The 27331-nt window shown below is 42.4% G+C and overlaps 1 protein-coding gene across 1 annotated transcript in view; it reads left to right on the top strand.

Annotated features, from left to right (window-relative positions):
- The window catches only part of LMF2 (lipase maturation factor 2), a 53584-nt gene extending 26518 nt beyond the window's left edge, over positions 1-27066 (top strand). Inside the window, exons 10-14 of the mRNA XM_068275898.1 lie at positions 870-1052; positions 8175-8343; positions 16872-16983; positions 18662-18770; positions 25384-27066. Of these exons, the coding sequence (XP_068131999.1) occupies positions 870-1052; positions 8175-8343; positions 16872-16983; positions 18662-18770; positions 25384-25671 (861 nt within the window). The 3' untranslated portion in view covers positions 25672-27066. The remainder of the gene's footprint in view (positions 1-869; positions 1053-8174; positions 8344-16871; positions 16984-18661; positions 18771-25383) is intronic.
- Positions 27067-27331: the final 265 nt, after the last annotated feature.

Here is a 27331-nt window from a genome sequence, read left to right on the forward strand (position 1 = left end):
ACCAATGAGTTAAATGGAATATTTAATTACTGAACAACTTGTACTGGTGTGTTTTGTTCTGTCCCATGTTCATATTGCAGAAAGCAACATGCTCAGCATTTTGCATGCATTCAACTGCGAAAGAACCAAAGAGTTTATTGGGATGATCCCCACTATGTTGACAACTGTGAATAAACATAGCTCTGGACATCCGGCAGCTTCCAGGATGTAACTATAGCTCTAGTGCTATTCACTTGACAAAGAATGGCGTAACTGTTCAAAACGGCATCCGTTTTGTGGGCAGACCTGGCTGCAATGGGGACCCATCCTACTGCTGTTTGAGGTCCTCAAGTACCTGCATGCATCAAAGTGCTTTATAATACTTAGAGCTATAGTTATATCCTGGAAGCTGCCGGATGTCCAGAGCTATGTTTATTCACAGTTGTCAATGTAAATAAAATGATGCATTTTTAAAGATAGCCCGTGATGGTCATCATCTTTTTTTGCTGCTTCAGATATGGCAACAGGAGACATTTCTTGGTCGCTGTAGCAATTTGGAAACCTATATTTATGCCCCCCTCAGTGGCACCTGAAATCTGAATATATTTTTTAGATGGCAGTTATACATTCTTCTTTTGAAGCATGATTGTCTCTAGAAAGTCTAATGCCTTAGCTATGCCCACTTTCTGCCTGTAGACTTGCTGCCAGCATACAGGAGGAAGTGGGAATATCTTAGCAATGGGATGTCGCAAAGTAACTTGTGTATCTACTCGTACTTCTCGGGAAAATGTACATTTATCCTTTTTTTTTTCATAAAAAAAGCAGCCTAAGTTCATGTACACTTTTTAACTACTTTGCTTTGTTACCCCTCCTTGGTGATCTCCTTTTAGGTGCCCTACACATACATTGATTTTGAGTCTAATGGCCAGCTCTGGCCTTCTATTCATCAATTGTTCAGTAAAGTGGATCGGTACCAGTTGACAAACTCTTACGGTTTGTTCCGAAGGATGACTGGAGTTGGCGGAAGGCCAGAAGTTGTGGTTGAAGGAAGCTTTGACAAAATCACTTGGACGGTAATTGATCAATTGCATAAATATTATCATGAAGTATGGTTGTGTGTATTGTATATTCGTATATAAACCAAGAATTTCTTAATAAAAAAAAGAAGTCCTCTTTCCAATTTCAGTTTATTTTTTGAGTTAATGCAGAGTTTGCAGTGGAGAGTCTCTTTTCCCATTCTGCCTTCTAGTACCACAGCTACTGGAGTTTCCTCACAGTTCACCAGATAAAGAGTGCACAGCAGGATTACTTTGTCTAGACCACAAGTGGTCACATCCAACTCTATTGAATTCAAATAACAGTGTAGCAAGCTAGAGAGCAGTTAGAATAGCTACCACTCCTGTGTCTTCTAAATCAAGCTCTTCATTGCCAGTATGAACTTCCACATTGCCAACAAAGTGTGGATTCCAGAATGAGGCTGGAGGACATCGGCACAAGACAGCCTGGAGAACATTGGGGGGTTGGGCTCTATTCACAAAACTTCTTATGAATTACTTATTTAGCACCTAATTGATTAAAATACCAGCACATTTACAAGCAAAATTATCACTCAAAGTAAGTTGTTCCTTATTAACTTAATTTCAATATTACATTTATTACCTTAATTATATTGTATTTTTGGTCTTTGGGAGCTTAACAAAATAAGAGATAAGGTGAAAACCGAGTGTAAACAGGTGAGAAAGCTTTGTGAATCATGCCCATTGTGTCAAGACCCAGAGGTGACATGGCAGACAGCGACATATGGGGGTGGGTAACCAGCAATGGGAAGCACTGCCAATATCTCGTTGTATAAAAATGTAAGTCTACTTATGGCTAGCTGCCTCCATGTGTATCAGTTTGCATGCAGTTTATTTAGATTAGGGTTTAGTGCATAGTTTTGCATCTGATTTGCATTCAAGGTGTGTAATTTAGGTCCTGGGTGCACGCCTTTGTCTGTTAAATTTCAGTTGCAGCCTGATTGAGCACTGACAATCTTTTCCTTGTTTCTCTAACCAACAATGGGGCCCATTCCAACTTTTCTCCAGCTAGCTTCACTTTGCTGTATTTTGCATTATTGAGGGGAAGAGTGTGTAAGACCAGTCTAGGGGTGAGGGTTGCTGGAAATCTGTGTGCTGCATTTGTAGTATGGGGTGGAGGGGCATCAGAAGCTGCGTAACTGATGAAGAGTAAGGGCCTGTTTTCACTAGTGTGGTGCGATTTCTTTGCGGAAAATGCATAAACGAATTTGCATGCGGATGCAAATTTGGATTCAAATTCGTATGTGGTTTTCTGTATTTTTGTAAGTATGTGATTTTAACCATGTCAGTGCCTGCGTGCTTTTACATTGATTTTACCCGAAAACATAAGCGAATTCGCATAGCGAAACCACAATGCAAAATTCTATTAAATACATTACATGCGGACCGCAAGCGGTGTGTGCGCTGTGCAACTTCTGATGGCTCTGCTGTGCAGATTTTTCCTGCATAGCAAAACCCTCAGTTTTCCTGACAAGTGGAAACGGGCCCATTTACTTGTATTGGTTATGAGAATCTGCATGCAGAAAATGCATGTGAATTTGCTTAAACAGCAATTGATCTGCAATTGAATCTGCATGCAGAAAATGCATGTGAATTTGTGCGAATTTGCTTAAACAGCAATTGATCAGCCAGGGGAGAAGAGTAGCAGCAGGACTGATGGGGAAGCCACCATGTCAGTAGGAGTGAGTAAAGTTCCCCTCAGTTTGAGAATGATTCAACCATTTTACCTGTTTTCTGTTATACTGGAATCTGTTTATACCCTTGCATATACAGTATGTGTACTGTATGCAAAAAATGGACTTCAGTTTGGTCCTTAAGATGCCCATACACCTCTAACGATTTTGCCACCGATATACAGCAGATTCGATCACTGTGATCGGATCTGCTGTGAAATCGTTGCGCAAACACGGACAGAACGATCGATTTCCATCCGAAATCAATGGTTCCTGTCGATTCCCGTCGATCCGTCCGTGCGGAAGATTATTCTCGATCGCCGGCGGGTCGGGAGTGCATCGATAGTGGCGTTCGAATGCCCGACGACCGACGCAATACAGCTGCAATACATTACCTGATCCGGCGCGTATCCCCCCCGGTCACCGCTGCTCCGTCTCCGCGCTGGGCTCAGGATCCAGCAGGCTTCACTTCTTCCTGTTCCGGAATGAAGTTTAAACAGTATAGGGCGCTCTCCTGTTTAAACTTCCTCCAGACAGGAAGAAGTGAAGCCTGCCGGACCCGGAGACCAGCGTGGAGAGGAAGACAGCGGAGACTGGGGGAGTCGCATCGGCAGAGCAGGTAATGTATGCAGGGGGGGGGGGGCAGCGGCTGCACCACCACAGATAGTGATCGGTTTCATGCTGAAATCGATTCACAATCTGTTTGCAGTAAAGGCAGCCATACGATCCCTCTCTGATCAGATTCGATCAGAGAGGGATCTATCTGTTGGTCGTTCTGATGGCAAATCGACCAGTGTATGGCTACCTTTAGTGCTAACGTTTGTGCCATTTCATTCCACGATCCTTGTGCTTAGTGACTAGAAAGAGGCTCCCATATTGCATTGTAGGATTGGAGAGGTCATGTTAGAGTAACTTTGTGGTCTTTCTGAACATGGCACCCAGCATTAGGAGGGAGGGCATATTGGGCATGAATCGCAAAGCTTTTTCACCTGTTTTCCTCTGTTTTCACCTTATCTATGTTACATTTTTAAGCTCTTAAAGAGCAAAATTATAATATAATTAAGGCAAGAAAGTAATATTGAAATTACGTTAATCAGGAGCAACTGAGTGTTTATTGTGCTTTTAAATGTGCTGAAAGGTTATTTTTATCAATTAGGTGATAAGTAATTTATGAGACTTTTTGTGATCCAAGCCCAGGGGCGTACCTAGAAATCCTCGGGGCCCCCTGCAAAAAAAAAAAAAGGCGGGGTCGCAGCATAAGAGGAGTGTGTGGCAGCCTCTCCTCGGGCCCTCCTCTCAGCGCGCTCCCCTCCTGCAATCATTGGTGGCAGCGGGCGGCGGTGGCAGGCTGAAGCTGTACACATTACCTCCTTCTAGCCGGAGGTCTTCCGTTCTCTAAGAGCAACTTCCTGTTTACACAGGAAGTTTCCCCCTAAAGTCCCCGGGCCCCCCGCGACGGCAGGGGTTGCATCCCCTATTGTTACGCCAGTGATCAAGCCCATAGATTTAGATACTTTTAGGGACTTTGGTGTCTACTGATGCAAAATAGAATGTCACAAGTTAGCGGAAATTGATTTTTGTTTTTTTTCACAAAGTGTCATTTCCGCTAACTTGTGACAAAAAATAAAATCTTCTATGAACTCACCGTACTACTAACGGAATACCTTGGGGTGTCTTCTTTCTAAAATGGGGTCATTCGTGGGGTTCCTATACTGTCCTGGCATTTTAGGGGCCCTAAACCGTGAGGAGTAGTCTTGAAACGAAATTTCTCAAAATGACCTGTGAAATCCTAAAGGTACTCATTGGACTTTGGGCCCCTTAGCGCAGTTAGGGTGCAAAAAAGTGCCACACGTGGTATCGCCGTACTCAGGAGAAGTAGTATAATGTGTTTTGGGGTGTATTTTTACACATGCCCATGCTGAGTGGGAGAAAGATCTCTGTAAATGGACAATTGTGTGTAAAAAAAATAAATAAAAAAATTGTCATTTACAGAGATATTTCTCCCACCCAGCATCGGTATGTGTAAAAATACACCCCAAAACACATTATACTACTTCTCCTGAGTACGGCAATAATACAATACAATACAATAACATTTGTAAAGCGCTTTTCTCCCATAGGACTCAAAGCGCATAGCTGTGTCTCAGATTAATACAGGGTTTCAGGCTGGGTTGTGTTACAGAGGAGATAGTCAGATGTTCATGAATGCCAGACTGAAAAGGTAGGTTTTCAGTTTAGCCTTAAATGTTTCCAGGGATGGGGCTGTCCTGATTGGGTGTGGCAGGGAGTTCCAAAGTGTAGGGGCAGCATGACAAAAGGCTCTGTCTCCAAAGGTTTTGAGGTGGACTCTGGGGGTGACCAAGGTGTTACGTCCTTTTGATCTAAGATTGTGGGGGGTGTGATGTAGTTGCAACAAGTCCTTCAGGTATCCAGGGCCCAGATTGTGCAAGGATTTGAATGTCAGTAAGCCAATCTTAAACAGAATTCTCCATTTTATCGGTAGCCAGTGGAGTGAGCTCAGGGTTGGTGTTATGTGGCAATGGCGGGGTTGGCTCGTTAACAGCCTTGCGGCGGCATTCTGTACTAATTGCAGGCGGCGTAAGTCTTTCTTATGCAGGCCTGTGTAGAGGACGTTGCAGTAGTCTAACCTTGATGTGACGAAGGCATGAACTAGGGTTGGAAGATCCTCTGAAGGAATTAGGTGTTTAATCCTTGCAATATTCCTTAGGTGAAAGAAGGAATGTTTCACAACAGCTGAGATTTGATTCCTGAAGCTTAATTTCCCATCAATCAGTACTCCCAGGCTGCGCACACAGTCTGAGTTGTTCAGGTCTGAGCTCCCTATCCTTAGCGGTGTTGGTTGAGACTGGAGCTGCTTTGCTGTTGAGCCCTGGCCCTCGATAACAAGAACCTCAGTTTTGTCAGCATTAAGTTTTAGCCAATGATTATTCATCCACTCCTGAAGCTCAGCTAAGCATGCGTTTATTTGTGAAGTAGGGTCTGTGACGTCAGGTTTGAATGACAAATATAGCTGGGTGTCATCAGCATAGCAATGATATGTCAGGCCATGTTTTTGTATGATTTCTCCAAGTGGCAGCATGTATATGGTGAACAGTAAAGGGGATAATATTGCGCCCTGAGGTACACCGTATTTTAGTGGTACAGGGTTGGAGAGGAAGGGCCCTAAGGCTACCCTTTGTGTTCTGCCAGCCAGGAAGGAGTTGAACCACCGGAGAACAATGCCATCTATGCCACAGTACTCTTGTAGCCTGTTGAGTAAGATTTCATGATCGACTGTGTCAAAAGCCGCTGAGAGGTCGAGCAAAATCAGGATGGAACATTGACCCTTGTCTCTTGCAATGAGCAGATCATTGCAAATCTGGGTGAGGGCTGTTTCACAGCTGTGATATTTCCTGAAACCAGATTGAAGAGGGTCAAGGATGTTGTTTCTGGAGAGCCTGGCTTCAAGTTGGAGGTAGACAGCCTTTTCAATAACTTTTCCCAGAAAGGGGACGTTTGAGACAGGTCTGTAGCTGTTTAGAGCATCTGGGTCTAAGGATGGTTTCTTGAGTAGAGGCCTGACGATTGCTTCTTTCAGAGTAGAGGGAAACCACCCTTCTTGTAAGGAGCCGTTGACTATTTTGTGGAATGCCGATGTAAATAGTTCAGGGCATTTCAACATGAACTTAGTGGGGCCAGGGTCCAGATCGCAGGTAGTCTGGCGAAGGTTTGAGAGGATATCCAAGATGTCTTTTTCAGTGATTACCTTAAAATCAGACCATGGTGGTAGGCTATTTTTGCACCTGTTATATGGCTCTGCATGGGTTTCTGGGGCTGTGAATTGAATGGCAGATCGTATGGAGGAGACTTTGTCTGAGAAGAAGTGGGCAAATTTCTCGCACAGTTCCTGTGAAGGTCTGATGCTGGATTTCCTGCAAGATGGATTGCAGAGACTGTCAACCGTGCGGAAGAGTTGAGCAGGTCAATACCACATGTGTGGCACTTTTTTGCAGCCTAACTGCGCTAAGGGGCCCAAAGTCCAATGAGCACCTTTAGGCTTTTCAGGGGTGCTTACAAATTAGCACCCCCCAAAATGCGAGGACAGTAAACACACCCCACAAATGACCCCATTTTGGAAAGTAGACCCTTCAAGGTATTCAGAGAGGGGCATGGTGAGTCCGTGGCAGATTTCATTTTTTTTTTTGTCGCAAGTTAGAAGAAATGGAAACTTTTTTTTTTTTTTTTTACAAAGTGTCATTTTCCGCTTACTTGTGACAAAAATTAATATCTTCTATGAACTCACTATGCCTCTCAGTGAATACTTTGGGATGTCTTCTTTCCAAAATGGGGTCATTTGGGGGGTATTTATACTATCCTGGAATTCTAGCCCCTCATGAAACATGTCAGGTGGTCAGAAAAGTCATAGATGCTTGAAAATGGGAAAATTCACTTTTTGCACCATAGTTTGTAAACGCTATAACTTTTACCCAAACCAATAAATATACACTGAATGGGTTTTTTTAAATCAAAAACATGTTTGTCCACATTTTTCGCGCTGCATGTATACAGAAATATTACTTTATTTGAAAAATGTCAGCACAGAAAGTTAAAAATATCATTTTTTTGCCAAAATTCATGTCTTTTTTGATGAATATAATAAAAAGTAAAAATCGCAGGAGCAATCAAATAGCACCAAAAGAAAGCTTTATTAGTGACAAGAAAAGGAGCCAAAATTCATTTAGGTGGTAGGTTGTATGAGCGAGCAATAAACCGTGAAAGCTGCAGTGGTCTGAATGGAAAAAAAGTGGCCGGTCCTTAAGGGGGGTAAAGCCCACGGTCCTCAAGTGGTTACATGTGCATCTGGCAGCACAAGTGTTCATGCTGATCTAGCTGTGCTAAATTACACTGCTATTTTCATGTAAAGAGTTTGTATTTGGTGAATCGTACCACACAAGATTTCTACAGACAACATTGTTCTTATCTGTATTATTAAATGTTACGTTTTATGCACTAAGAATATTATGGCTCCTTTTAAATAATAAAATAAATGTTATGTTTTATATACAGTGTAGCTTAACTATTGTGGCATACCAACTATGAATGCTTGGTAAGTTATTGTATACCGCTTATGTACTGAGAATAATCTAGTCCAGTGTCTACTAAATCTGCACTGGAAGCAACTATAACATATGAGTAAAACCTGTACAAAAATAAACTCCTGAATGCAATAAACACTCTCCATACATAGAACTAGAAGTGGGGTATCTTACGCTTGACTGTGCCTGTGATTGTGGGTACTGAAAAATTACAACCTGTTATTGATTTGCTTGTTCAGGGCTTGACCCCCTGCTGGATTAATTAAGAGAGTATTTGAATTAAACGCATTCGCTGCCGATATTGTCTCTCTGGTGTTTTGTATTTGTCTCACTCAGCATCTTTTCTTCAGGAAATAGAATTCATGTATAAGCCTGGAAATGTCAGTGCAGCCCCTCCAATAATCACGCCTCACCAACCTCGCCTGGACTGGCAGATGTGGTTTGCAGCTCTTGGTCAACACTCGCAGAACCCATGGTTTACCAGTTTTGTGCACAGACTTCTGCAGGGAAACAAAGATGGTGAGCTATGTTGAGCATTGTGTGATTTTTGATAATTGATCAGCAACGTCAATGAGCTTGTCAGCAGTGTAACTTTCTGCCAAGAACCAAAATGTTATTTCTCTTAAAGTGGTCTGAAACTCGGAGATCACATTCCATAAAAATGTGTTTTCCTACTTTGTATTACTCATACAGTTATCATATTTGCTTTTGTGCACACGTAATATTGTCTGCTTACAAATTACAAGTTTCCAAAGTATAGTTTTTCTTACCCTGAAAGCTGGAATTGCATTTTATTATTTTTCTATTATAACTGCTTTTTATTATATACTAGCCGACCCGCGGCGTCGCATACACCTGCATAAGGGGGTAGCGGGCAGGAAAGGGGTATTGGTTACATCGGCGGGAAGGGGGGTCGGACCCCCCCCCCCTCCCTCACCTGGGTCCCCCATGTGCACTCCCCCTCCAGCTTAAGCTTAACAGGACCTCCCTCACCTGGGTCCCCCATGTGCGCTCCCCCTCCAGCTTAAGCTCAGCAGCAGTCGCCGCTATTATTAAGAGGCAGTGGGTGGGGATGATTCACCTCTTCCACGTTCCAGCGTGCGTTCCACTGTCGTCACTTCCTGCAATGCCGCCCACTGTATTGTAAGTGGACGCCATTGCAGGAAGTGACAGTGGAACGCATGCTGGAACACGGAAGAGGTGAGTCATCCCCGCCCACTTCCTCTTACTAATAGCGGCGGCTGCTGCTGAACTTAAGCTAGAGGGGGAGCGCAGATGGGGGACCCAGGCGAGGGTGGGGTTGACCCACCCTCCCTGCCGCTGTGCCCAATGCCCTCTTTCTGCCCGCTACCCCTTCCAGCTTGGCGGCAAGTCTAGGACCGCCCCTGGGGGCAGGGCGCTACTTAATAATAATAATAATAATAATCCAAACATTTATACAGCGCTTTTCTCCTGTCAGACTCAAAGCTGCAGCCACCGGGACGCGCTCAGGAGGCCACCCTGCAGTGGTAGGGAGTCTTGCCTTGAACTCCTTACTGAATAGGTACTAACCTTAGCCAGGATTTGAACCCTGGCCTCCCATGTCAAAGGCAGTGCGCTTAACCAGTACTCTAGTCAGCCACTGCTACTCTTCTTCTTGCTTGGTACCGGCCCTGGGGGCAGGACGCTACTTCTTCTTGCTTGAAGGTTGAGGCACTTACTCATATATATATATATATATATATATATATATATATATATATATATATATATATATATATATATATATATATATATATATATATATATATATATATATATATATACAGGATCTTCTCAAAAAATTAGCATATTGTGATAAAGTTCATTATTTTCTGTAATGTACTGATAAACATTAGACTTTCATATATTTTAGATTCATTACACACAACTGAAGTAGTTCCAAGCCTTTTATTGTTTTAATATTGATGATTTTGGCATACAGCTCATGAAAACCCAAAATTCCTATCTCAAAAAATTAGCATATTTCATCTGACCAATAAAAGAAAAGTGTTTTTAAAACAAAAAAAGTCAACCTTCAAATAATTATGTTCAGTTATGCACTCAATACTTGGTCGGGAATCCTTTTGCAGAAATGACTGCTTTAATGCGGTGTGGCATGGAGGCAATCAGCCTGTGGCACTGCTCAGGTGTTATGGAGGCCCAGGATGCTTCGATATCGGCCTTAAGCTCATCCAGAGTGTTGGGTCTTGCGTCTCTCAACTTTCTCTTCACAATATTCCACAGATTCTCTATGGGGTTCAGGTCAGGAGAGTTGGCAGGCCAATTGAGCACAGTAATACCATGGTCAGTAAACCATTTACTAGTGGTTTTGGCACTGTGAGCAGGTGCCAGGTCGTGCTGAAAAATGAAATCTTCATCTCCATAAAGCTTCATAAAGCTTTTCAGCAGATGGAAGCATGAAGTGCTCCAAAATCTCCTGATAGCTAGCTGCATTGACCCTGCCCTTGATAAACCACAGTGGACCAACACCAGCAGCTGACATGGCACCCCAGACCATCACTGACTGTGGTTACTTGACACTGGACTTCAGGCATTTTGGCATTTCCCTCTCCCCAGTCTTCCTCCAGACTCTGGCACCTTGATTTCCTAAGGACATGTAAAAGTTGCTTTCATCCGAAAAAAGTACTTTGGACCACTGAGCAACAGTCCAGTGTTGCTTCTCTGTAGCCCAGGTCAGGCGCCTCTGCCGCTGTTTCTGGTTCAAAAGTGGGTTCATGCTTCCATCTGCTGAAAAGCTTTATGGAGATGAAGATTTCATTTTTCAGAATGACCTGGCACCTGCTCAGTGCCAAAACCACTGGTAAATGGTTTACTGACCATGGTATTACTGTGCTCAATTGGCCTGCCAACTCTCCTGACCTGAACCCCATAGAGAATCTGTGGGATATTGTGAAGAGAAAGTTGAGAGACGCAAGACCCAACACTCTGGATGAGCTTAAGGCCGATATCGAAGCATCCTGGGCCTCCATAACACCTGAGCAGTGCCACAGGCTGATTGCCTCCATGTCACGCCGCATTGAAGCAGTCATTTCTGCAAAAGGATTCCCGACCAAGTATTGAGTGCATAACTGAACATAATCATTTGAAGGTTGACTTTTTTTTTTTGTTTTAAAAACACATTTTATTGGTCAGATGAAATATGCTAATTTTTTGAGATAGGAATTTTGGGTTTTCATGAGCTGTATGCCAAAATCATCAATATTAAAACAATAAAAGGCTTGGAACTACTTCAGTTGTGTGTAATGAATCTAAAATATATGAAAGTCTAATGTTTATCAGTACATTACAGAAAGTAATGAACTTTATCACAATATGCTAATTTTTTGAGAAGATCCTGTATATAGAGAGAGCGAGAGAGACAAATCTTCTAATGAGCTATTCTGAACACTGTGTGTGCCAGAAGCAGAGACAGTTTCTCAGTGTCTTTGTTTACATTCCAGTGTTGATACATTTGTGTTTAACCTTTTCGGGACCGCATGCATTAGATTCTACGCCGCACTTGTGGCTGTTCTAGCCTGATGCGGCGTAGAATCTACGCCGGCCCGCAGTTTCCGCTCCCGACGCGATCGTGCGCACCCGGAGGGGGAGATTAAGCTGTGAAATGACAGCTGACATCTCCCCCGAGTGATCAGCAGCCATCGCGTATGGCTGCTGATCACATGATCACTACGATCGCCGTCCGATCATAGTGATCAGTTTGACAGTTGCGGCGGCAGAGGGGAAAAGAGGATCCATTCACCTCCCTGCCGTTCCCGCGACGATCGGCACCACCCTCCGCTCTGGCCGGCATCTCTGCTCCGTCTGACGTCAGCCCTGGGTCCTGGCTTGATGACGTCATCAAGCTGCGACCCGGAACTGATCGTCAGACAGAACGGAGCTGCCGGCCGGAGAAGAGGGTCCCGTGCGGCTCATCGCTGGAGCCTGGAAGGTGAGTGAAGGCTGCTTGCAGGAGGGGGGGGGGGCACAGGCCACTATGGAGGGACACAAATCCAGCCAGCCACAGATGGGATCCGGCCGCCTGACCCCCCCCCCCCCCCCCCCCCCCCCCGCGCAAAATGCCTGGTCCTTAAGGGGGGGGGTAGGCGGCCGGTCCCGAAAAGGTTAAAGAGGAGCTGTTAGGTATAAGGTCTCAGAGAAAAAAAACCACATCAGTAGCTAAATATTGGCGGTACTTACATTACATATGCATTTCACTGTCCTCGTTTGGATTTCACAGAATTTTTATATAGTATTTGCAGAGAATGATGCTCCTGACAGCTCATGGCAGGTTCCATGTTTGTCTGTCTTGTATGAACCCAATTGTGATGTAATATCCTCCCTTTCCTTGCTTCCTGATGATTCGACTCACAAAAAATGGTTCAGGATCCGGACAACACTACTGTGCAGTGAATATTAATTAGCCATGTGGCTAGGAACAATAGCGGACTCCTGCAGTATACTCTAATGGAACGTGCCCTGTGAAAAGCATGTTGATTTTTCAGTGCTGGGAGCTTGGCTGCACGAGGTTACAAGCTGCTGTAACATGAGCCTGTAACTTTTCACTGTAAGCAGTTTTAGGGAGGGATAGGTAAATGAAGGGGAGGACCAAGGGAGTTCAGTGGGGAGAAGGAGCCCCAGAATGCTTTGCAGTATCTGTTATGCGGCCTGTCGTTCTTCTTAGGGGCTTGTGAATATACAGCCTTGCTGTTCAGCAAACATCAAAGTAAGAGAGAATTTTAACTTCAGTATTGCCTTTTTGGCTTCCTTCTAAACTGTTTAACACAGGAGAATAGAGGTTTAAATTGGCTTTTGCAGCCTGACAGTTACTCTTTAACAAAGATATTATGTCCAGTTTGGATGGATTTGAAGCTAAATAGCAGAATGTGCTTTGTTTAACCATTTCAGTGATGTTCTACTAGAATTTTTTTCTGGGATAGTAGCTTTCAAGCTGTGAGGAATCTTTTAGAGCAAAGTAGAAATACTGGCTTTCAGACCACTTTAAGTGAGTAATGTAGGGATAGGGTTAGAGTAATTTGAACCAAGTCTTACCTCTGGTAATTTTTGCTAAAATCAAAGTGTTCCTGAGCTCTGTTGGATCCCATTAGTACCCGTACATCCAGGTGGGGGCAATGTCATCTCTTTGATAGATCTCCTCTACATTAGAATTGCCTGTTCACGTGTACTCAGCATCCTGAAAACCCATATAATGGAATGCCATAGCTCATTTTTGAACTGTCGTATGTGAATCCAACAGCAAGTTGTGTAAAGAGATGATTTTCTTTGTTTTGTTTTTTTTTAATTTTTTTTTTTTTTTTTTTTGCCTTCCATAGATTTCTTTAAAGAGAGTCTGAAGCGAGAATAAATCTCGCTTCAGACCTCATAGATAGCAGGGGCATGTGTGCCCCTGCTAAACCGCCGCTATCCCGCGGCTTAACGGGGCCCCTGATCCCCCAAATCTCCTCCGTACAGCCGGGGAGCGCTTCCTGGTTGGGGCAGGGCTAACCGCCGCAGCCCTGCCCCACACGCGTCTGTCAGCGCATATCTCTGCCTTTCCCCCGTCCCTCTCAGTCTTCCTTCACTGAGAGGGGCGGGGGAGAGGCGGCGATGCGCCGCTGATAGACGCGTCTGGAGGCAGGGCTGCAGCTGCAGGTTAGACCAGGAGTCAGGGCTGCAGGTTAGACCAGGAGTCCACTAGCTTGGGCCAGGAGTCCAGCTGCAGCTACCGTCAGGAGGGGACTGATTTGAGGTATCTGTCCCCTGGTTTTTATAATGAAATATTCGCCTCGAGGCTGTAAGCCTGTGTGGACGGGGCGAACTAGATTTAATTACATCCTCAGTCATAATTGGATTTCCAGAGATCTAACATCCACAGGTGAAAAATGTACTATAGCACAGGGATCCCCAACCTGTGGTCCGCGGCCCACTGGTGGTCCGCAGGACGCTTTCAGTTGGGCCGCGGGACTGTCCTCTTGCCCCCGCCCCCTCTGCAGCCGCCACTGCTGTTATCTCTGGCGGCCGCTTGGTATCTTACATTCCCCTTCTCTCCCTCTTGTCAGCGTGTGAGTCACAGCAGCGCGCCCTGCAGCTGCTGTGACAGAGAGGGAGAAAGCAGGAGAGAAAGAGCTGCTTCCTGTAGCGGCGCGCCGTTACTATGGGAACCGCTCTCTCTTTCCTGCTTCCTCCCTCTCCATCACAGCAGCAGCGGGGCGCGCTCCGGCGAGAGAGAGAGGGGAATGTAAGACACCGCCGGCCAAGGTAACTGCAGCGGCGGCGGCCGCGGGGGGGGGGGGGGAGTGGGGGCTGCTATACTTGGGCACTATACTGGGGCTCTTATACTGGGGCACTATACTAGCTATACTTGGGTACTATACTGGGGCGCTATACTGGGCACTATACTGGCTGTACTGGGGCACTACTAGCTATATTGGGGCACTATACTGGCTATACTGGGCACTATACTGGCTGTACTGGGGTACTACTAGCTATACTGGGGCACTATACTGGCTATACTGGGGCACTATACTGGCTATACTGGGGCACTATACTCACTATACTGGCTATACTGGGCACTATACTGGCTGTACTGGGGCACTACTAGCTATACTGGGGCACTATACTGGGCACTATACTGGCTGTACTGGGGCACTACTAGCTATATTGGGGCACTATACTGGCTATACTGGGCACTATACTGGCTGTACTAGGGTACTACTAGCTGTACTGGGGCACTACTAGCTATACTGGGTCACTATACTGGCTATACTGGGGCACTATACTGGCTATACTGGGCACTATACTGGCTGTACTTGGGCACTATACTAGCTATACTGGGGCACTATACTGGCTGTACTGGGGCACTACTAGCTATACTGGGGCACTATACTGGCTGTACTGGGGCACTATACTTGCTATACTGAGGCACTATACTTGCTATACTGGGGCACTATACTTGCTATACTGGGGCACTATACTGGCTATACTGGGCACTATACTGGCTGTACTGGGGCACTATACTAGCTATACTGGGCACTATACTAGCTGTACTGGGGCACTACTAGCTGTACTGGGGCACTACTAGCTGTACTGGGGCACTACTAGCTGTACTGGGGCACTACTAGCTATACTGGGGCACTATACTAGCTATACTGGGGCACTATACTAGCTATACTGGGGCACTATACTAGCTATACTGGGGCACTATACTAGCTATACTGGGGCACTATACTAGCTAAACTGGGCACTATACTAGCTATACTGGGGCACTATACTACCTATACTGGGGCATACTAGCTATACTGGGGCACTACCTACCAACACTGGGCACTATACTAGCTATACTGGGCACTATATTAGCTTTACTGGGCACTATACTAGCTATACTGGGGTAACTGTACTTGCCATACTGGGGCAACTAAACTCCCTATACTGGGGCAACTATGCTAGCTATGCCCCCCCCCCGGTAACCCGCTGTGCACGACGCTGTCCACTAGGACGCTACACCCCCTGCGGGCCCCGGAGAAAACTTTGGTCAGAAAGTGGTCCCCGGGCCGGAAAAGGTTGGGGACCCCTGCTATAGCACACACACACACAACAAAAGACTTCCTTAATCCAAGTTCCCCGGGTAAAAGTCTATACATCAAAAGATTGTGAAGTGAGACTTTTCAACTCCATTGTTGACCGTATTTCCTAGCTGATCAAAGATAAGGATATAGTTTCAACCTCCACCAATAATTTAATTTCCTCACAACGAAATAGTGTTTCAGTTGTCAATGACTTCCAAGCTTCCACTCCAGTTAGGTAGAACAAAACCCTTCACTTCTGCCATTGTCTACTTAACCAATGTCTTTGCTGGAGGCTAACACCCCAGCTCTATTCACTGAAGTCCCTTTAGATGCAAATGTAGTACAGCCAGATGACCATCGCTTCAAAACAGAATACACATGTGAGATATAGCAGACAGAAAAATTACAGAAATATGTTCCTGTATTCCCTAATATCATCAGCACCTCAATATATCACCACAATGACCGTGACTTAACCCCGTCAGAATTGGCATCCTCAGCTGTGGAATGTGACATATTTTTCCCTGCACAAACCTCTGAATCCTTTATGCAGATCTCGATACTATAAGGTTTTTCACATATGCTGAACGATTCCTTCCCCACTTGGCTGTGCCTGAATGTAACAATATTGATTGGCAGCACATATAAAACTGGAGATGAATGCTACTTAGCATACATCCTAGAAACACTGAATATTTGTGGCCCATGCAGCAGTGGTGAAGAAGGAATGAGGCCTCTTGCACACTAAATGCGATTACAATTTTTTTTTTATTTTATACGATCAGATTTTTTTTTTATTCCAATTAAAAAAGTAGCAGCATGCAGTACTTCTTTTTTTTTTTCTTTTTTTTTTAATTGGAATCAAAAATCAGATTGTATAAAAAAAAAATTGCAAGAGGCCTGAGGGGGAGTATCTGTCAATTTAAGTACACAATGGTGAAGAAATAGCTAGGTAATGATGAAGTATTTTCTATTTATAATGCTGCTAGTGTAATATGGTCAAAGGGGTTTTATATTTTTGTTTTGTTTTTTGTTTAGCTTTGGTTCATCTTTTTGGGTTTGGGAAACTGTGTGTTTTTACAGTTCAGGTCTCCTTTCAATAATACTGTACCTTATTTTACCTGTTAAGGACAGAAAGCTGTATGTGATAGATTTTGTAGAATGTTTTATTTGCATCTCTTAATGCTTGTACAGTATAGTTTTGCCACTCCACCTGGTGCATCTGTAGTGACATGTAGGGCAACTGCCACGTTTGTATACAAATGATATTCAAATAGTCGCCCACCAAAATTATCACTCCATCATGAGATATTGCAAACTATGCAGTTCTGTTTGTAATGTGAGAGTTGTTTGCATGAGTTATTGCTATGATGACTTTGTACTGCAGAAAAGCAAAAGCCAAAGCAAAGTATACAGTTTAACAACCATAAGGAGAAAAATAACGTTAACTGTTTTCATTCCTAGTGATACGTCTAGTCCAGCATGATGAGTCCCTGTATCCTTTTAGTGCTCACCCTCCTCATTACATAAGAGCACAGCTGTACAAGTACTGGTTTACAGAGTCTGACCAAACAGGGTAAGCATCACACATACAATTTTCTTTTAAATTATTGCCACTTATACAAAGCGGGTTACTGTGAAATATAAAGAGTTTCGATGTAACAGTTGATATTTTTGTGTGATCAGCTATAACATGATGCTGTCTCCTCCTGTTCTATGTGTCTGTTTTTTTGCGACTCTTCAAGCAGGTTAATGGCCCCGTACACTGATCCTTGATGTAGGTGATTGTTCTGTGCTGTCTCAGCTGTCAATCTAGCATATTTATAGCTGCCAATTAACAAGTACATTCTTTGTTTTCACATCACCTGCTCATGCATCTCCCATCGTCACTCCTTCCCTCACCATTAAATACGTTGGTACACACTGCTCCATTATAGCTGAACAGTATATCTATGCAGCGTTCATTCCTCAAAATGTTGTCCTAAAGATTGAATTTCAATCATTAAATAAACAGTGGCTGTCAAGCTTTCAACATATCTTCAGTCACAGTAATGAGACGAGAGTGTTAAGAGAACCTGAACTTAAAATAAAGTAAAAAAACATTACACAGGTCATACTTGCATCCCATGTATTCTGCACATCAATCTTTCTCCTCTCCTGCGTCCTTTTTGTTCATTGTGATCAATGGAATTCTCCGTTCTCCTCCATTTTGAAACTGTTAAATCGCCCACTTGAGCCATAGGGAAACATGGACATTACCTTGCACATTCAGTTTTAACTGACAGCAGCTAATATGTAACTGGTATATTTCCGTTCTGACAAAATCTTGTCAGAACTGGAAGGGATCACTGTAAGAAGAAAATGGTGAGCTTCTGATAGGAACTGATGGTGAGGTAAGTACGTAATATTCATTTGCAGCTACATCATGTGTTTATTTTAAATAATTTTTCTCAGTTCAGGTTCCCTTTAAGAATTGCCAGGTTGATATCCACTAGACTGTGATTGCTTGTAACTGGTTTTTTATTTGGGTCTCACAGTTGTTGAACTTTAGACTTTTATGAGCAATGGTGGAGTGGGATAACGGTATAAGGATAATCCTTGTGAACGCTTATTAAACTTCAACATTAAGAATGATTAATGAGATGCAAATAATTCCAAAATGATGCAGGATTATGCAAATTTATCCAACTTGAAAATGGACCACTCTGATTCATCTTGATGGTATGTGATTGGCACATTTTTCAAGCTTTATAAATTTGCATAATCTTGCATCAATTGGGAATTTTTGCATCTCCTTGACAACACTGGCCTGTACACACTGGCTGCGTTTCACTGCGATTTTAAAATCGCACACATTTTTTAATTGCAAGGCCTTTTGACAAATAATGAAAATCGTGATGACCTGTACAAAGTGAAGCGATGCAAATTTTTTTTCTTTCATGAAGGCTTTTTGATTCGCAGCGCACAACAGCTAGTGTGTACAGGGCCTAAGGTAGTAATACACGATTGTAAACACTGTTTGCTGTTGGACCTGGTGGGAACTCGGTGGAAGTAAGTTGCATACGTAAATACTGGCACAAATTTACAGTATGATAAATAAAAATCTGTTATTTATTGATGTTATAGTTGGTTAGATCCTTTAATGGGCCTTGTTTTTCTGTGACTTCCAGTAGTTTAGAAACTGACATTAAAGTATCTCTTTTCAGTCTTTGTAGTTTTGTGTTAATTCTTCATTCCTTTGCTTCTTTTGCCAGAGAAACATCCAAGAACTGGTGGCGCAGGCGTCATGTTGAGCAGTATTTTCCTGAGGTGTTCATAGGAGACCCTACATTGGAGTCTCTTTTAAGCCAACATGGGCTCAAGGTATGTATAGATAATTTATGGCCTAGTTTCTCAACGTGTGGTACGCCTACCCCAGGGGGTACTTCTGATGGTTCCAGAGGATTCTCGGGCTTGATAAACTTAACCAAGAATAACAAATTTAGAGTTTTAGAAAATGATAAATCTTATTTAAACAGCACCAAATTAGTATTTTAGATAATTAAAAGCAATAGTAAATGCTTGGAAATTGTTTAGGACCAATTATCATGTACTATGATTAAATATATATTTGTCAAGGGGAAGTTGTGATAATGTTATGCTAGGGGGTACTTGGTGAGTACAGGGTTTTAAAAGGGGTACATACCAAATGTTGAGAAACACTGATTTATGGGATTCCATCAAACTGCCTAGGTAAATCTTGCTGTTGACATGCTGCATAAATGCCACCTGAAGCACTTTTTTTGTGTGTAATTGCTTCAGGTGCAAGAGCTGGTGGAAAGTGCTGCGAAGAACCTTATTAGTAGGGGATAACTAGATACAAAATTCACCTAAGTAGGTTAATTTGGGGAAATGAGTGTGGCCAAATTCTAAACCATTTATTAGACACACACCACACACACACCTGCTCCTTTAGTAAATGGTGATGTGTTTTCAAAACGCACATGATTCTGTGTAGTCTCGGACACCACACAGATGCTCCTCTATTAGTCTGATATATGGTAACTCTATAACTCTACAATACTACAAACAAACATCTTATTGGGCTATTTGAATCTGGTGCCTACTTAAAGGAGTACTGTAGGGGGGGGGGGGGGGGGGGGTAAGAGTTGAACTTACCTGGAGCTTGTAACGGCCCCTACAGATGTCCTGTGCCCGCCCCGGGCCAAAACGATCCTCCGGTCGCACTTTTTTTTTTTTTCCTTCCTTTTTAAAGTGCTCCTTTAACCCTTTTGGACCATTGTCACGTTGGTTAGCATGAGGTCATCTTTTTTTTTGCATTAAATAAGTGTTTTGTTTGTTTTTTCTTATTCAGCCCTCTGAATCTATTAAAGCGGATCCGAGATGAAAAACTAACTATAACAAGTGACTTGTCTATATATCTTATCTAAAGTTTAGATAGTTTACACAGCATATCTAGCTGCAAACGGCTTCAAAAGTTTATGATTATTTATTCCTTTGCTACAGTGAGGGCAGCCATGTTCTGCTTGTCACATTGTCACAGGCTGAGGGCTGGAGATGCTATCAGCTTGCCTGTGTGTAAATTCAGTCCCCTCTCCTTCCTCCTTCCCTCTGCCTCTGAAATCTCTTGGTAGTAACCTCCTCCTCCTCCTCCTGCCTAGACTGAGCTCCCATAAGCCCTTGCTACAGTGCCAAAGCACAAAAGGAGCTGTGGGCGAGGCTTGTTTAATTTATAGGGAATTAGAGTATTAAAACCAAACAAAAGTATTTGACTTGAGGAATGCCCTATAAACTATACGAAAGGAACACATTATGCAATGAGTAAAAGTTTATCTCGGATCCACTTTAAGATGCTCTTTTTTGACATATGATCATGGTAGAGATTAAATTGTTAGCTCCTTTGAGGGACAGTCAGTGACAGCACTACTCTGTAAAGCGCTGCGGAAGATGTCAGAACTGTATAATACTGAGCAATAATAATCCTTTTAAAAGGGGACATTTCAGTTTTGTGCTAGGTATATTTGGGTTAAAGGAAAACTATCAATACCCAAGTATTCTAAAATGACAATGTTCAAATAATCAAGTAGCAGTGTAAACATTTTCCTACTTTTCATGTTAAGTATCAGAGGCAAAAGCTTTAATTTGAGTGTAGGATTTATCTATATTGGGACAAATCCATTGAAGAAGGGTGCCTGCTTCAATGCACAGCCAGTGTTGCATATCAGACTACAGAGTATTTTTTTCTGAAAGCAAACAAAAAGGATGAAAAGCTGTGGTGTCACAGACAATTACAGTTGTTTATAACAAGTTACATTTCCTCTGCTCTCTTCAGACACTTCAGTCATGGTAATCGATAGTGTTCCATTAAGTTTCTTGCTGGACCTTCTAATGTACACTCACCTACAGGATTATTAGGAACACCTGTTCAATTTCTCGTTAATGCAATTATCTAATAAACCAATCACATGGCAGTTGCTTCAATGCATTTAGGGGTGTGGTCCTGGTCAAGACAATCTCCTGAACTCTAAACTGAATGTCAGAATGGGAAAGAAATATGATTTAAAGTGAACATCCGGACTAAAAATCGACTCAGCAGCACTGAAAAGGCTTTGTGTTTCTTTAACAGTTTCACAGCATCAGAACTTTGTTTCTCTTATACAAACCTCATTTTTAGCTGCACAGAAGAAAACTGCCCGGGCTTTTTTCCCCTGATGCTGTGCAAAGCATGATGGGATTTCTGATTTTGTTGTTCTCTTTCTGCTGTTTTGGTGCATTTTTTTTTTTATTTTACATTTTGAATTTGACATTTGAAGCCTAGCGTGTGCAGCTGGGAGGGGTAATCAGGACACAGGATAGTTGGAACTGTGTCTCCTGCTCCTTGTCACCTCCTTTCAACCAAAAAGATGGCTGCCCCATGACAAAGATGGCAGCCCCCATGAATCACAAACATTTGCCTGTTATTTTAAAACGGGGTGGGTAAGAGATTATATTACCTATCTATTCTAATTAACATAACTAATGTAACTTAATGGCAGTATGTTTGTTTAGGCTGAAGTTCCCCTTTAAGCAATTTTGAGCGTGGCATGGTTGTTGGTGCCAGTCGGGCCGGTCTTAGTATTTCACAATCTGCTCAGTTACTGGGATTTTCACACACAACCATTTCTAGCGTTTACAAAGAATGGTGTGAAAAGGGAAAAACATCCAGTATGCAGCAGTCCTGTGGGCGAAAATGCCTTGTTGATGCTAGTGGTCAGAGGAGAATGAGCCGACTGATTCAAGCTGATAGAAGAGCAATGTTGACTGAAATAATCACTGGTTACAACCGAGGTATGCAGCAAAGTATTTGTGAAGCCACAACACGCACAACCTTGAGGCGGATGGGCTACAAAATGTTTAGAACTAATTCTTGAAACTCAAATTGGCTTGGTAAGCTCAGTGACCCCTGACCTACATACATAGGTGAATCCAATTATGAGAGAGTATTTAAGGGGGTCAGTTGTATGTTTCCCTCCTCTTTTAATTTTCTTTCAAGAGTTTCAGCATGGGGGTCTCAAAACAACTCTCAAATGACATGAAGACAAAGATTGTTCACCATCATGGTTTAGGGGAAGCATACAGAAAGCTGTCTCAGAGTTTTCAGCTCTCTCTGTTTCCACAGTTAGGAAATGAAAGACCACAGGCTCAGTTCAAGTTAAGGCTCAAAGTGGCAGACCAAGAAAAATCTCAGATAAACAGGAGGGACAAATGGTGAGAACAGTCAGTCAACCCACAGACCAGCACCAAAGACCTACAACATCTTGCTGCAGATGGAGTCACTGTACATTGTTCAACCATTCAGCGCACTTTACACAAGGAGATGCTGTATGCAAAGCAGGGCTGTGGAGTCGGAGTCGGGCAATTTTGGGTGCCTGGAGTCGGAGTCGGGAAAAAATGCACCGACTCTGACTCCGACTCCTAATGAATTTGTAACTGTAATTAAAATAGAAAATATGATAAAATGTTCTATTTCTCAGATAATAGTCATTAAAAATAATGTATATATACAGTATATATACAGTAATAGCTGTGCTTAGTCCTCAAAAATGAAATAAACCAATCAAAATTAGTTACTTGTGCTGCTTCAATAAAGCAGTCCCCGTATTTTTAAGGTCAGATATACATATTTGATTGTGACTGTATATATGATGTGTACACAGGAATCTCTTATATATACTAAATAACATCTATGCTGTAAGAATAAAGCCTGATGTGTAGCTGTGTCACTAATAGAGATGGTCAACGAGATGGAAATTATGCTGCATTGATGCTGATTTATGCAAATGTATGCACTCCCTTTGCTGATGAAATCAAATAATTTGATAGGTTGTTAAAATTTGGTTTGGTGACTACAAATTAAAGGGTAACTGAGACGGATGAAAAGTAAAGTTTTATACATACCTGGGGCTTCCTCCAGCCCCCTTCAGGCTAATCAGTCCCTCGCTGTCCTCCACCACCCGGATCTTCTACTAGGAGTCCTGGTAATTCAGCCAGTCAGCGCTGTCCGGTCGCATGCCGCTCCCACAGCCAAGAACATTCTGCACCTGCGCAATAGTGCTGCACAGGTTTAGTATGCTCCTGGCGGCGGAGTGTGTGCACTACGCCTGACTGGCTCAAGTACCTGGACTCATAGCAGAAGATGCAGGTGGTGGAGGAGGACAACGAGGGACTGATTATCCTGAAGGCGGCTGGAGGAAGCCCCAGGTATGTATAAAACTTTAATTTTATCTGTCTCAGGTTTACTTTGTTACACAGTAATACTATACTCTACATATGCACTGCCCACAGAGCTGCTGGGAATCCACTGAGAATGCTGTGCACATTGAACACAGAGGTGTTGTCTGTTTACAATCTCCTCATTCCCCTGCAGAGTGCCTGCACATCATTCTTACATGTACCCACACTTACATTGCCTAAGGCCTGATAGATGTTCTTTGTTCCGGTTTGTATCTTTTACAAGTACTCGTACCAAGGACTAGTTTTAGTCTAAAGGGAATAAATATAGTAGTCTCCATATCCTTCTCACTTCAGCTGTCTTGTAAAATTCCTAAGCGTTGGCAGTTAAGAGACGAATTTCATGTTACATACTTTTAATCAACAAAATTGTAATATGCAAATTAGAGGAGTCGGAGTCGGTGGAATCCTAATCTGAGGAGTCGGAGTCGGTGGATTTTTCGACCGACTCCACAGCCCTGATGCAAAGGAAGCCTTTTCTCCACCCACAGGACAAACAAGTATGCTAAAGCACATTTGGACAAGCCAGCTTCATTTTGGAATAAGTTGCTTTGGACTGATGAAACTAAAATTAAGTTATTTGGGCATAATAAGGGGGGTTATGCATGGAGGAAAAACACAGCATTTCAAGAAAAATACCTGCTACCTACATTAAAATATGCTGGTGGTTCCATCATGCTGTGGGGCTGTGTGGCCAGTGCAGGGACTGTGAATCTTGTCAAAGTTGAGGGACGCATGGATTCCACTCAGTATCAGCAGATTCTGGAGAACAATCTCCAGGAATCTGTGACAAAGCTGAAGCTGCACCGGGGCTGGATCTTTACACAGGACAACGACCCTAAACACTGCTCAAAATCCACTGACATTCATGCACAGGAACAAGTACAATGTTCTGGAATGGCCATCTTAGTCCCCAGACCTGAATATAATTGAAAATCTGTGGCGTGAGTTAAAGCTGAGCTGTCCATGCTCAGAAGCCATGAAACCTGAATGAACTAGAGATCTTTTGTAAAGAGGAATGGTCCAAAATACCTTCAACCAGAATCTAGACTCTCATTGGAGCTTACAGGAAGTGTTTAGAGGCCGTAATTTCTGCAAAATGGGGAGCTACTAAATATTGTTTTCATTTCTTTTTTTTTTTTTGTGGTGCCCAAATGTATACACTTGCCTAACTTTGTTTAAACAATTATTGCACACCTTCTGTAAATCCAGTAAACTTAATTTCACTTCTCTAATATCACTGTGTTTGTCTCCAATATGATATAATTAACTGACATTTTATATCGTAACAACCAATAATTTATACAGGAAAATCATGCCGATTAACGATGCCCAAACTTTCGCATCCCACTGTATATATTACATACATATAAACACACTTCCTTTCAATTTCTTTTAAAAATGCAAATTGCCTGGCTGTCCTGCTGATCCTTTGATTCAAATTGTTTTAGCCAAATACCCTGAGCAAGCATGCAGATCAGGTGCTCTGACTGAATTTGCCACATGCTTGTTTTAGGTGTGTGATTTAGACATGCAGCTAGAGTTCAGCAGCACTGCCAGGCACTGGTATTTTGTATTTACTCTTAAATATGTCAGTGTCCATATGCCTCTCAATTCAGGTTCCCTTAAAATCTGTTGCTTTTATTGACTACCCTCACTGTTACGTTCTCCATTTCTTTTTTTAGTGTGTGATCACATTTGGGTTCTATTGTGTCACAGTATATAGCAGATGGTCCACCACATGGGCTGGTTAGCTGCATGTATCGGGAGCCAGATTTTAATGCTTCCTATGTGATATATACAGTGTTACATGTGCCCTTATTTTGTGACAGATTTGCAATAAAACACCTTTTGGGTATTTACATTTGAGTCCTTTTACAAAGGTTAGTCTCTATACCGTATTTTCCAGAAATAAAGCTTCTGCTAGTGCTTATGAGTTGCCAGCTGAACCTTTTGATAAGGTCTCTGGAATTACTTGATGGCTAAGTGAGGACTTCTTCTTTCTGCCAAACAAAAGTTGGAGAAGTTAACAAAGATTTTCGAGAACTAGCAAGAGCCCTGATAAGGATTTCTACCTGTGAACTATGTACTATGAACATTAGTTCTGAAGACTTTTAGTCTGTGTTCAATTATGTAATCTAATCTTTTAGGTCTTTAGTATGGCTCTGGTATATATTTAATATCATTTTTGTTTTTCCACCTTCAGGACAAGCCACCTCCTCGTCGTTCATTGGATGGCCCCCTTCCATCTACAATCAAACACATACGAAGTTTCTTGAACTCTTACCCAGCACCTTTACTTTTGTATTCCCTTATTATTACCATACTAGCTATCAACTGCCTACAAGCTTTGTTTGCAGGTGGGAACAAGAGTGGGCCCCCTAAGCAGCGGAGCCACTCAAAGCCACAGAGTGATAAAAAACAAAAAGGCAGCAGTGGACAAGGAGATACTGCATCTTCAGGCCAACACAGCAAGAGGCGTGAGAAGAGCTAATCAGTGTGCTACTTCCTGAGACTCTAACCTGTCAGCTGAGCTACCGTCCATTATACTGCAATTATGGTCAATACTGTTAATACACTGGTGGGTTTTCATTATACTGAGCATGCATTATTGCCTTTTCTTACAGGTATTTTTGTTTTTAGACCAACACCATAACTGAGCAGATGCAAAACCACTGATCATGAATATTTCAAATGTTTTGCTGCCTTTGAGTTATACTTTGTTTTATATGCTTGCTTTTACTAAAGAAAAACATCACACGCCAAACCACATTTCACAAGGCAAGTACTATCTTTCTCCTGTCTTCTTTAATCATTTTGGCCATGGGATCATTTTACAGAGTGCAGCTAAGCTGTATATATTTAGAGAGTGGCTGTACCATCCTAATTTATTATCATTCAGAAAAGCTGGGATGTATGAGCATTGCTTGACGATTGACTGACTGCTTTTCTTATGGGCAAGACCAAAAAAAATCATTTTCTTTAAGTAGTTACTTTATATCCAGGATGAAATAATAATAATACTCTGGTTGCATTGGAAAGCTCGCTGCTAATCTGTAAAGAGTGTAAAATCGCCACCATCCAATTGTAGCTGTAATGAAGTGCCTTTTTAGATGTGTGAAGCTCTTATCTGAAGCCATATGTGCCTTATTGTTGTATAAATCAGTGTACTAGAATTTATCTGGTTAGAAAGAAGCTTGTATGAGCTGTTGCGGTTTACTGTATGGATGAAATGGGCCTAATCAAAGTGTTCGTTTTTTTTGTTTTTTTTTTCAATGATTTGAAATAGAAAACTGTGTGCCCCTAAACCAGTTCATGTCCGAATGTCTTACATAGCTGTAAACACCAAATACAAGGGTCATTGTGACACGCCATTTTAAACACCCCACACTGGCTGAGGTCAGACAGAGATACTGAATTCAGAGTATTTAGCAGGTCAGGAAAGGGACATAAAAAATGTCTGCTTTCCATTTGTGGGACAGAGGCTAAAAAATAAGCACTGACAGAGAGTGCTCATTGGGAAAAAAACGCTCTGGTCTGAAAGGCATCAGGCATATAGTAAATTGCTTCTTAGTTTAGTCTGCTTCCAGCCATTTTATGCATCGAGAGGTATCAACCCTCTAAAGTTTTATATACAAAGCAACTGGTCCAGCATTTGTGCAGATCTCATAATCTGAATATACAGCTAGTGCTAATAATGTCTGTGTGGGTTTAATTTTTTTTTTGGTGCTATTTCACCCTGTTTTCTTTGTACTTTCCTTTAAATTGCATGTGCACAATGCAGAGATGTTACCTTTTTACTTCTGGAAGAAGTTTTTGTCTTATTGGATTTGGATGCACAATGTGATGATTTTGTATTTTGTAATAAAGCTGGACTTGCATACCTGCATCTTGGCGTTTATTGACTTGTAACCAAAAACAGATCTGCTACAAACAGAATCTTGTGTCAGGCATGCAATCAGCAAAAAAGTACAGTGCTGGCAGAACTGCAGCAATGAACATCTGCAATAAGAAAATGGGATGTGGAGATTAGAAGAAAAATAGATTTGGCCAGGTAAGAATGCCTATGTTAATATAAACCATATAAACATTTACCTTTACAGATTCATTACTATAAACAACTACTGTATAAACAGATCACCCATAGGCCCACT

The sequence above is a fragment of the Hyperolius riggenbachi genome, chromosome 3 (assembly GCF_040937935.1).
Source record: "Hyperolius riggenbachi isolate aHypRig1 chromosome 3, aHypRig1.pri, whole genome shotgun sequence".
Lineage (NCBI taxonomy): Eukaryota > Metazoa > Chordata > Amphibia > Anura > Hyperoliidae > Hyperolius > Hyperolius riggenbachi.